This window comes from Salvelinus namaycush, chromosome 5 (assembly GCF_016432855.1).
Source record: "Salvelinus namaycush isolate Seneca chromosome 5, SaNama_1.0, whole genome shotgun sequence".
Classification (NCBI taxonomy): domain Eukaryota; kingdom Metazoa; phylum Chordata; class Actinopteri; order Salmoniformes; family Salmonidae; genus Salvelinus; species Salvelinus namaycush.
This window is the reverse complement of record NC_052311.1, coordinates 26,046,490-26,058,473: the sequence shown is the minus strand read 5'-3', so window position 1 is coordinate 26,058,473 and position 11,984 is coordinate 26,046,490. Positions and strand designations below refer to the sequence as shown.

Here is an 11,984-nt window from a genome sequence, read left to right as displayed (position 1 = left end):
ACCCTCAGCAGCCTCCTGTGCCTCGGGTACATACCTAACATATTTTGTATCCACGTATCACCTGGCTTCTCATAAGTGTCAGGCAGCTGTAATGTGGCATCATTTTCTGGCTATACCTTCCCCACACTTACTAGCATGCTACACAGTTTCCCTCTGCAGGTGTTCTCTGTTGACTCGCTGGAAAGCAGATGGGACCACCTGCATACCTTATCAGATATGGCACCTTGCCCTAGAACTCCCAAGTTTTTTATGTCAAGCCAGGTTTTCTGACCCAGTTTGTCTGGCAGCTTATCAGGAACATATACAGTTGCTGTACCTATATGATTGGTTGGGTCAATATTTCAAACAAAGGTGTTTGAGGAAATATTGGCATGCCCCTACAACTTTTAAACTTTGTTTGTTTGCTTTTGTCATTACTTGATTGTTAGTGTTTGCTTAGTGTGGTATTGTGTATGATCTTACTGGAAGCCATGTATATTCACAAGGGTAGTTGTGGTAAATGTGGTCAATGACAAGTCCAGACCGTAGGCGTTGATGATGATTGACATGCGTCATGTGACGTCAGAGGGGTTTGACCAGGCAGCTAGCGTTGGGTGACAGAACCTAGTTTCTTGTTCCCCTTTTGTTTTGGGAGAACTGTGTTGGAGCCTCCAAAGGGGGAGTGTGGTGTTGGCACTCAGGTGATTATTTAGATGCAGCGTAACACCTCTCACAACAGAAACACTACCAGACTGGTTCTTCAGGGAGGCACAGGGACCAGCCAGATAATATAAGGTTTGGGAGAGAGGGAATGCTGAAGAGAGAGACAGAGAGTGAGACAGACAGACATAACTAGTGGAGGACAGACAAAATATGGTGAGAGAGAAAAGTGTGAGGCAGTGAAACAAAGCGGGAGAGTGAAAGAGAGATTGACTGAATGAGTGGGGCTTCAGAGCGAGATTAGTGTGTGCGTGGGTATGTGTGTCTAAGAGAGAGAGAGAGAGAGAGAAGGAGAGACCATTCCCCAGAGGTTTGGTCTAGCTCCCAGTAATAGAAGTTTATTTGCACAGCAGGACCAGTAACAACCTGCTTTGTCAGAGTAACTTACTGTTCTGTAGTCTCAACAGCAGGTCACTGAAGACAGAAGGAAAAACACTAAGGTTGATTTGGGACCTAGCGTGCCAGAAGGGAGTGTGAGGGGCTTGTTTATGACATATCTTGTGTTGAAGAGAGGGTGTGTGAGAAACACTGCAGGTGTTAGAGAGAGAGAGTGTGTGTGTGTGTGTGTGTGTGTGTGTGTAAGAGAGTTCAAGAATGACCAGGAGGTCAGTTAATGGTGAGGGGACTGGGGTGAACAACACCCCCCAAAATGGGGGACACCCAGGGGATACCCCTGTCCCAAAAGAGGACCCTGACGCCCTGCACGGAAAGGTAGAGCTTAAGAAGAAGGTGACCCTACTTCGGGGAATCTCCATCATCATAGGGACCATCATCGGCGCGGGAATCTTCATCTCTCCCAAGGGAATCTTGAAGAACTCTGGGAGTGTTGGAATGTCTCTGGTGGTGTGGATCGCCTGTGGAGTACTGTCTCTGTTTGGTGAGTCACACGTGTTTGTCGCCACGACGACACCCCACCTCCTCAGGGAGAGAGGCAGGGAGGAAGGAGACAGACCTGAGTAAAGGTGTGCAGAGGGGTTTTATGATGCCAGTGACCTGAAGGTACGGGGAAGGAGCTTTTGTGTTTTTATTGCAGTTCAGTCTATTGGGTTACGACTCCCTTGCTTCCCCTTCCTTGAAGACACTAGAGCTGATGCCTCCTTAAACAAAGTGCTAAACTTGTAAAGCAGCTTTTCTTGAGACAATGAATGTGATTTAAAGCTTAGGGGGATGGATGAACTTTGCTAACTGTCTGCTGCTATGGGAAAGCTTCCGCTTCTACCCTAGTATTATTTCATCGTGAAACTGTAATTACAACAGCGTTATTGTAGCTACTGCCTTCTAACTAACCATCAAACTGCTGAAACCTCAATTACCCTTTACGTTAACCTATCTTGCATTTTCTCTCTCTCTTTCTCTCTCTCGCTCTGACGCACGCACGCACGCACGCACGCACAGACAGACAGACGTGAACTCGCACGCACACACACACACACACACAGAGTTGTAGGATCTTAAAGGGATACTACTTACCCAGAGTCAGATGAACGCGTGGATACCATTTTTATTTCTCTGCAAGTAGTAGGAACGAAGTTAGCGGTAGTTTGTGAGTCAATGCTAACTAACTTCCTTCATATTGAACGCAGACACGTTAAAATGACAAAATCCTAGTGTCCCTGTAATTTGACCTATACTGTCACAGCAAAATAATCCTGCAGCAACAGAATTTGAACGTTTATGTTTCTTGAGCAGTGGTTAGGCTATTAACTGGCCAAAAGTAGGCTACATGAAAAGTGCAATACGGTTAATATAACCATATGTTAGTGTTGGTATTCAGTCAATTTATGTAAATCACGAAGCTCATCTGCATCTCCTGGAAAATTCTCAGCAAAAAGAGGGATGAAATTGAGGTCCTACACCTGTACAATGCATACAATGAAAAATACAAGGAATCACATTTTCCTCTTACAGTAGCCACTTACCTGTTTGTTGTTGTAGATGGGTAGCCAGTTTCCTGTCCTAAACCTTTCCCTCTCTCCTATCCCAGGGGCCCTGTCCTATGCAGAGCTGGGAACCAGCATCAAGAAATCTGGAGGACATTATACCTATATTCTGGAGGCCTTTGGACCACAAATGGCCTTCATACGTCTCTGGGCTGACATCATCGCCATCAGGTATGTGTGTGTGAAAGTATTTATTGTGTGTGTGTGTGTGTGTGTGTGTGTGTGTGTGTGTGTGTGTGTGTGTGTGTGTGTGTGTGTGTGTGTGTGTGTGTGTGTGTGTGTGTGTGTGTGTGTGTGTGTGTGTGTGTGTGTGTGTGACAGAGACAGAGACAGAGGCAGGAAGTGGGGTAGACACTTGCAATACAGTGTGTGCATATCACTCTATACTGTCTGTTTGTGAGAAGGGGAGGGGCATTCTAGCGTTGATCTCAGTGTTGTACAGGTAGTAAAGCCTCTCTGATCCCATCCTAGTCCGTTGATACCCGTGGTAGCAGAGCAGTGTAAACAAACCTGCTATACTATACTGTACTGCAGAGTATCATCGGGCTAGGGGGGACGTATGGTTTTGGGTATTTGGGAAATGAACAGTGATCGGGGATGAGCCCACCGACTGGGAAACAGTTATTAGATTCTTATTAGAGCCAAGATCAATAGAAAACACTGGAATTGATTCACTTGGACATGTGGAAGAAAAGTGCGTTTGCTATTTTAGATACTTAGTGTGTACGTCTACCTGCTGTGTAGTGTAATAATGTCTCATAGTTCTGAGAATTAAGTTTAACGGTTATTAGCTTCTACATGTCTGACCAGATTTGTTCCAGATATTTTGAATACATAACATTTGCCATTTCATTCTGGACCACAGAGTACCTTTAGTTATGTGTTTGTACCCAATGTACTTTAAGTACTTTATCTCTATTGTATCCATTTCATATCAATAATAATCATATCTTTTTTAATGTTTTTCTCTCAACTGAATCTAACAGACATCTTTGAGTTAGTAACCACTGAATATCAGTAATAATAGTTAATTGACTGTTATAAACAAGTGTGAGGTTGTGTAAGACAGGTCAGTTGGAGGTCAAATGCTCCCAACACTCTGAACAGTGCATGCGGCCCCAGATCTCACAGCTTTGTGCGTCAGCATTTCCGGTCGACGTGTTGGCTGCATGTGTATTTTTGGGTCAGTGTTTTGGGGTCTGTGTGTGATGGTGTTGTTTGTTCTAGACCTGCAGGGTTGGCAGTGATATCCCTGGCCTTCGGACAATATATCCTGGAGCCTATATTCATGCCGTGTGGAGTGCCAGAGATTGCTATCAAACTGGCCACCTCTATAGGAATAAGTATGTCTAAGATTTATGCTACAGTATTATATTGAATTGAACAAACGTTTGGAATATAGGATTTTAGTGCTTATCAGTGAGATGGTTCAGCTGAATGTAAGATACCGGTCAGTTTCACATAAAGTATATGTGTGTTTGTGTGTGTGTGTGTGTGTGTGTGTGTGTGTGTGTGTGTGTGTGTGTGTGTGTGTGTGTGTGTGTACTACTCCACAGCGTCAGTGATGTATCTCAACAGTATGAGTACGAGCTGGACAAACAGGATTCAGATCTTCCTCACCTTCTGCAAGCTTCTGGCTATAGCCATCATCATCGTACCTGGCCTCTATATGCTCTTCAAAGGTTAGCCTTCATCATCTTAATCCTCATCATCATCCTCATCTTCATCATCATCCTTCTCATTCTCATCCTCCTCATCCTCACATTAATCATCATCATCACATTCATCCTCATCATCATTATCATCCTCATCATCGTCATCATCCTAATTTTCACATTAATCATCACCATCATCATCCTCATCATCATCATCCTCATCATCACATTCATCCTCATTATCACATTCATCCTTATCATCATCCTCATTATCACATTAATCATCATCATCATGACATTCATCCTCATCATCATTATCATCGTCATCAGCCTCATTATCACATTAATCATCATCATCATCCTCATCATCCTCATCATCACCATCACCATCATCATGTATTTTACACTGGATTAAAACAACACAAATGGCATGCATATGCTCACATCACATTGAATCTGACACTCTTTCTTGGCTCTCATCAAAAACCTTGAAACCCCGTTTGTGGTACATAGGGTTATATTTGTTTGTTTGTTACAGGGACATTCCACAGATGCCAGGTGTACTTTAACTAGACGATTACTCAACTCCACGGTGTGTAATGGCTATAGAGTACCTGGTCGACACATTACAGGCTAACTACAGAGTGGCTGCAGGCCTATACATAGCTAACAGACTTTATGTTCTGCCATACCAATGTTCATTGAACATCAGTGCATTTCTGCTTTTAGAGGGTTATTATCTGCCCCTTTGGAAGTGTGTTCCATTGGACAGAAATACACTACATAAGTGTGTATTGTATTGGAATGCTCTTGGGGGTGCATTCTTACACATACCCATACTGATACACTTAGAAAAATGCACCTAGTCAAACAATCAACTAGAATCGGTATTCTTTGGTGTTTGTGTAATTCCTGCTTTGTGTGTGTGTGTGTCTCACTCTGTGTGTGTGCATACAGGCGAGACTAAGAACTTTGAGAATGCGTTTGAGGTCAGTAATATCAAGCTCACAGGTCTTCCTCTGGCCTTCTACTCTGGGATGTACGCCTATTCTGGGTGGTAGGTATGGACTTCTTATAGCATAACTAGCTCTTATATCTAATTCTAGGTGACACTTTGCATAACGCCAACAGGTGTAATGCATTATTGACTTGTCATGAGCTCTTGTTATCTGTATCCTAATGTCATATTGTTGTAAATCTCTAACTTTTATCCAACAGGTTTTACCTTAACTTTGTGACTGAGGAAGTGGAGAATCCAGAAAAGTGAGTTTCTCATTTCATATCTCATTTACACCGGCTTGCCTGACCGTAAGGTGAGATCAAGTTATATTTTGATTGGGTTGTCGGTCTCAAATTTGTGCATATCCTCAGGACTGTGCCATTGGCCATCTGTATCTCCATGGCGATAGTCACTTCCGGCTACGTGCTGACCAATGTGGCGTACTACACTGTGATGTCAGCAGAGGAGCTGTTGGCCTCGCAATCCGTCGCCGTGGTAAGGCATCTAACAAACTCTCTGTCTATCGGCCGATTTCATTGACACTGATCTTACTACCCCCCCCCCCCCCCCCCCCCCCCCCCCCCGGAGTCCTATAGATTTCTGTGCGTGATGTATTGATACACTTGAGGTGTAATGACTGCAGTCTTACACCTCGGTCGTCTGGGCCTAATTCCATCTAGCTCTGAGGAGTGACTGATCAGCGGTGTTGCTTTCCTGCACTCTAAACTGCTCTTAACCTTTCATCATTAGTGGGACGCCAAGCCCAACACCTCTGCTTCCCAGTATGGACTAATGTGATTCCACACAGTCCATCCCTCTCAATAATAATTACATTAGGTCCAGTGTAAATTGCATAGTCTTAGACAGAGCCTAAAATTAGTCTGCACGCTGTTCTCCGGCCAGTTTGGTATAGGGGGAGATTCATTCACTAAAAGGGCTCTGATCTGATCAGGCCTTTTTAAAGGAGTTTGTTTCATTACAGTTTAAAAGGTCAGTGATGCTGCTCTTAAGAAAAGACTGAATGCATTTAGCTACCAATGTTCTTACACTAGATGTTCAGTGAATTGAGAATCTTCCTCTGTATCTCTTTGTCCCTATTTGGTTCATACTATTTCTCTGTCTCTCTCGCTCTGTCTCTCTCTCTGTCTGTTTTGTGTGCAGACATTTGCAGAGAAGACGATGGGGAACCTTTCGGTGGCAGTGCCGATATTTGTAGCCTTGTCGTGCTTCGGTACGATGAACGGCTGCTTGTTCGCATTCTCAAGGTGGGCTGCGTCAACACAGGTGTCAAACCACAGCCGTGGCTATCTTTTCCTGCCAAGGAGAATGACAAAATGCCTTGCCTCCCTGACACACAACTGTGCGTGAGGAATCTCACCACTTTTTTTTCATTCAACTGCCAAACTGTGTTATGCAGAAGTTTGGATGTGGAGGTCGAACATAGAATACGCAGTATGGTGGTATAGTGAAAACAAAATAGCTGACATTGCTTTACTTAGACACTGCCAACTTTTAATAGAGGAATAACAAAAGAGTGAGTTCTTGGGCGCCGTACTACTATGGCTGACCCTGTAAAACAACAGATTTCACTGTACCTATCCAGTGTATTCGACAATAATACAGTATATTATATATATTTTATTTTGTTGTTGCTTTTTTTTTTGGCTCTGACGATGGTGAAGTGTTGTTTTTGTAGTATTTCACATTTTCTCATGTAACCCTGAAGATTGTGTTGGTCATTCTAGAATGTTTTATGTGGCATCACGAGAAGGCCATCTCCCTGAGGTTCTGTCCATGATCCACGTCCGCAGACACACACCTTTGGCAGCCGTCATCATTCTGGTCAGATAAGCATAAAAAAAATACACGTCATTGTTTACTGTCTTTATGAAGATCAGGGTCCGGATTCACAAAACCTTAAGAAGCAATTTTTTCCTTAACTATAGACGTAAGAAGAAAGTTAAGCAAAGTTGCTATTCCTCAAAAAGGTTATTGGAAATGTTATTGCGCTGTTTCTTATGTTAAGCAAAAAGTTAAGAAGAAATTCGATTTTTGAAAATAAAGTTCTTGGAAGCTAAACCCTTGTCTTAAACTCAGGGCAGTGAGAGAATAAGCTCATGAAAGCAATTGACCATGTTAAATTCACACAACTTCATCTGAAAGTTTCACTATTGATTATTTTAAACAGGTTTTAGAACCGTAATCTCAGTAAGAAATATGCTAAATTGATTGCCATTGCTAGATAGCTAAATTGGTTGCCTAGCAACACACATCTTAAGAAGATTCATGAGAAGATATTTGAGAAGTTCATAAGAAAATCATTCAATCTTAAGATATTGTTGAGGAATTGCACTTACGAATGAACTTCTTATTTTTTTTCTTAAGAAGCGTCTTAAGTTTTTGCAAATCTGTGAATCTGGGCCCTGTTCTTTAGGGTTCACAATTAATACTTTGCATTCCTTCCTGTACTCATCGTTTGCATGTTTAACTGTTAACTTGCTTTGTGGTTACCTTTTAGCATCTCTACGTAATCCTCATTGGATGTGTGTGTGTGTGTGTGTGTGTGTGTGTTCTTTCTCTGTGTGTGTCTCCAGTATCCTATGACGGTGTTCCAGCTGTTTGTGGGAGATATCTACAGCCTGTTGAACTTCATGAGCTTCCTCCGCTGGCTCTTCATTGGTGTGGCTGTGCTGGGCCTCATCTACATGAGATACACACGCCCTGACATGCCACGTCCTTTCAAGGTCAGTCCAACACACGTGAAAACACACACAGACAGGCATGTAGTCACAGACACACATTCACATACACACGTCGAAGTCGATGATGACATCTCTCCTTCGGTGCCACTTCATGCGGCTGTGGAGGCCGATGCAGGAGCCGCGGATATGCAAGCGTCTTGCACACATGGACACACAAATAGAGCATGAGTCTGTCTGATGGCTGTCTTAGTCAACTAATGAACGCTTTACGGAATTGATCCTTGAGTCCTGTGTACTTCTTTGTCTTTCTCCCCAGGTTCCTCTTTTCATTCCGGCCATTTTCTCCTTCACCTGTTTCTTCATGGTGTTCCTCTCTCTCTACTCCGACCCCGTCAACACAGGGATAGGATTCGCCATCTCACTAACAGGAATCCCAGCCTACTATATTTTCATTGTGTTTGACCGCAGACCCAAGTGGCTACAGAAGGGTTTAGGTAACACGCTACCTACACGTAGGAGCCATTACATGGACTTTACATCACAGTGAAAATCATACATACTACTGACATACAGACTGCAAAGGATTGATCAGTGCTTCAGTGGACCATGAAACTATACATGCATTGCTTACCATAACATATAAGCAATTTCCAAAACATTTTCAGCATGGCATCCTATTGTAATTGCTGCATTAATACCAATAATGTGTCCATTTTGACACTTTGCAAATAATCTTGTCCTAACCACAATGGCATCATAATTGTTTTTCTGTGTATTTTATTCTGTCGTCAGATTCCTTTAACAGATCTGTCCAGATCCTCCTGGAGGTGATCCCAGCAGAACACTGACACCAGACCAGATCCCCACACCAGATCCGTATTTATGATCATCCACACCACAGGAGAACGAGATCGGGTTTATGGTTTCCAGGTGTTTGAAGCCATTCCATTTGCTCTGTTCAGGCCATATTCTTTTGAGCTGTCCTCTCCTCAGCAGCCTCATGTGCTCCACACCCAAGGACATCACACCGATGGCCTCTTCTATTGTATCATTTCACATTATACATTATTATGACTCTCCCATCCTGCTGACCTTATCCAGGCAGGCTTAGCCCTGCTCTGCTCTCACATTTCACATTACCAATTCAAACGGCCTGAATACTCTCTCTTCTCTCCTCACCCAAGTATTTTAAATGGAGTGGCCAGGCAGGCAGGGAGGTGAGGCTGTGTGCTTTGTGTGTGTCCCTGTGTGGGATTTGTAGGTAATCCATCTCTGTAACCACTACCCTACGGCTCCAGTGTGCAGTGGGAGCCCAGCCTCTTAGAAATGCAACAGCTTTTACTGTTGATAAGATGCCAGGGAGTCCTTGTAAGCTTGGAGTATAACTATCTTTGGCTACAATTGCAGTTATATTTGTGTCATTGTTACAGCTAGCATTAGCCATAATTACAGCTAGTGTTAGTTACATTCAGACCTAGCTTCAGTCATTGTTACACCTAGCATTAGCCACTGCTAGCATTAGCATTACACTGGATACTCAGTTTTCGCCAGATCATTCAGGATGTACACAGTATGTACCGTAGGCAACCCATAGTTATTTCTATATTTTAGGAAATGAAGACAGATCAGTGAGTGTTAATTGATGTATGTTCTATAGTCTGAGTAAGACAAGCACTCCCTTCACATATGTAAGCATCATTAGAGCAGTAACGTGTGATTCATACTCAATCTACAGATGCCTGTGAAACATGATGTCCTTACACAAATGACAACGAACATAAACGGGATACAGTTTTATATTTAACCATTTTTTGAACACATGTATGTTTAGAAATTATGTCCTGCATAACCTGAGAAAAACTCATCTGATTTAATGGGAAAATAAAAACAGATTTTTTTTCAATCTGAGAGAAACTCTACTTTTGTATTCTGCAGACAATGAATTACACAATTTGCACAAGGGATAAAGATTTTATTTTCTCTTGGTGGAGATGGAAACCTTTAGAGACGTTGGTTGCGTGTAAAACAGTTTCCACACCATGTGCAGAATCTGTGTGTGTGTGTGTTTGCATGTGCTCTGGCATAATTTAAGCCACAAACGCACTGGGCAGAATAGCTCTATTACCACAGATGATTCACACCAGGGTTATTCAAGCTGTGAAACCAACAGAAACCCTTTCCATCGAGAAACACACACAAACACACACTCAAACACACACTCACACTCACATCCTGTATGCCAGGATGCTGGCTGGGTACCAGAGGCTAATGCTCTCACACACACATGTGAGTGAGCACACTGCCAGAGTCCTGGCTAGTAGCCCAGAGTAGAGACAGAAAGAGAGCTTCCCCCTGCTACTGCACAGCCAGGACCAGGCACATTGCCCAACTGAGAGAGAGAGCTAGTGTGTGTGTGTGTCTGCATTCCCATCTTACTAAGATGACTTGCATATCGTGCATTATATTGAGAAGTTGCCTAGAAACATATCGCTAGATAATGTTGACACATGAAATGACTTCATTTACTTACAATCTCCCTCTTGTTGGCAGGTCTGTGTAATCTCCGCTTCTCTCCCTCCTTCTCCTGTATGTTGCTCAGCACTGTCTCTGAGTCTGACCTTTCCTTCTGCTGAGCAACACACGCATACACACGCACGCACACACACACATATACACGCACGCACGCACGCACGCACACACACAAAGACACACACACACGCACACACACGCACACACGCACACACGCACCCACCCACCCACACACACACCCACCCACACACGCACACACACAATATCTCTCTTTTCCCGATGTCTGCTCACAGCATCCTTTTTCTGCATTGCACCTCTACCCCTGCAGTTTACTAAAAAGACACAAGGGGGCGATACAGTGCAATGTAACAGTCTTGTGAGGGGAAGTTAGTTGGTAAAAGGAGACTAAACATGAGACATTTAAATCTGAGTCACTCTATCTGTACAGCCCATCTCCACCTCGCTCTGCTCCAGGCAGGAATAAGGAACGTAAACATTGTTCCCTCTGGTTGAAACCATGACCCTGTCCTATTGGCGTACCTACTGTACTTCTGTGGAATGTTAATGTTTCTATCCAACTACAATTGTAGGTTTCTAGATGCAAACAAAATGGAATCCTCTTTCTTTTCTCATTAAAGGGAGAGTTCACCCAAATTACAAAATGACATGTTGGTTTCCTTACCCTATAAGCAGTCTATGGATTAGCATTTTTGCGCTGCGGGTCCAAATCATCCAAACGTATCTAAAAATGCATTGTGTAACTCAATGAAGTCTGTATCGCCCCCGTGCTTCTACACCTGCATTGCTTGCTGTTTGGGGTTTTAGGCTGGGTTTCTGTACAGCACTTCGAGATATTAGCTGATGTACGAAGGGCTATATAAAATAAACTTGATTTGATTTGATTTGAATGAAGTTACCTATAGATGATGTGACGAAGCGAACCAAGCAAACCGTTGACTTGCATCGGATTTGTGCCACAAATGCTGAAAAGATAGCATTTGAAACAGTGGCCAGGTAAGAATCAACGTCATACCTTGTCCATAAACTGCTTACAGGGTAAGGAAACCATTATGTCATTTTGTAATTTGGGTGAACTATCATTTTGAGTGGATGATATAAACTGATATGCATGAAATAAACCACAGTGGACAACAGGCCACACATAGCAACCACGTAGTAACAACACAGTGTTTCCGTTCAATGAGACCACAGTGAAACCCGAAGATAGGGGATAGAGTGATGGGGAGAGAGAGAGAGAGAGAGAGAGGGCAGTACTGACAGGATATGGAGAGAGAGAAAGAATGAGCGAGAGAGAGAGAGAAATAGAGAATAGAAAAAAAGACCAAAACAAACAGAGAGGTTCATTCATAGCTGGAATGCCAGAGGGCTGAGATGTAGGTGACCTCTAACAGGAAGTGACCTTGTTACTGTGGGGTCAGAGGTCACATGGTGTAATAGG

The 11,984-nt window shown here is 43.2% G+C and overlaps 1 protein-coding gene across 1 annotated transcript; it reads left to right on the top strand.

Moving 5' to 3' along the window:
- The first annotated feature begins 669 nt into the window (after positions 1-669).
- LOC120048105 (cystine/glutamate transporter-like) lies at positions 670-9,893 on the top strand. The gene is made up of 12 exons (XM_038993811.1): positions 670-1,576; positions 2,684-2,810; positions 3,867-3,982; positions 4,196-4,321; positions 5,252-5,351; positions 5,513-5,557; positions 5,666-5,789; positions 6,456-6,559; positions 7,040-7,136; positions 7,889-8,038; positions 8,313-8,490; positions 8,789-9,893. Exons 1-12 carry the CDS (start codon positions 1,294-1,296, stop codon positions 8,842-8,844), a joined length of 1,506 nt encoding a protein of 501 aa, XP_038849739.1. The 5' UTR covers positions 670-1,293; the 3' UTR covers positions 8,845-9,893.
- The last annotated feature ends 2,091 nt before the right edge of the window (positions 9,894-11,984 follow it).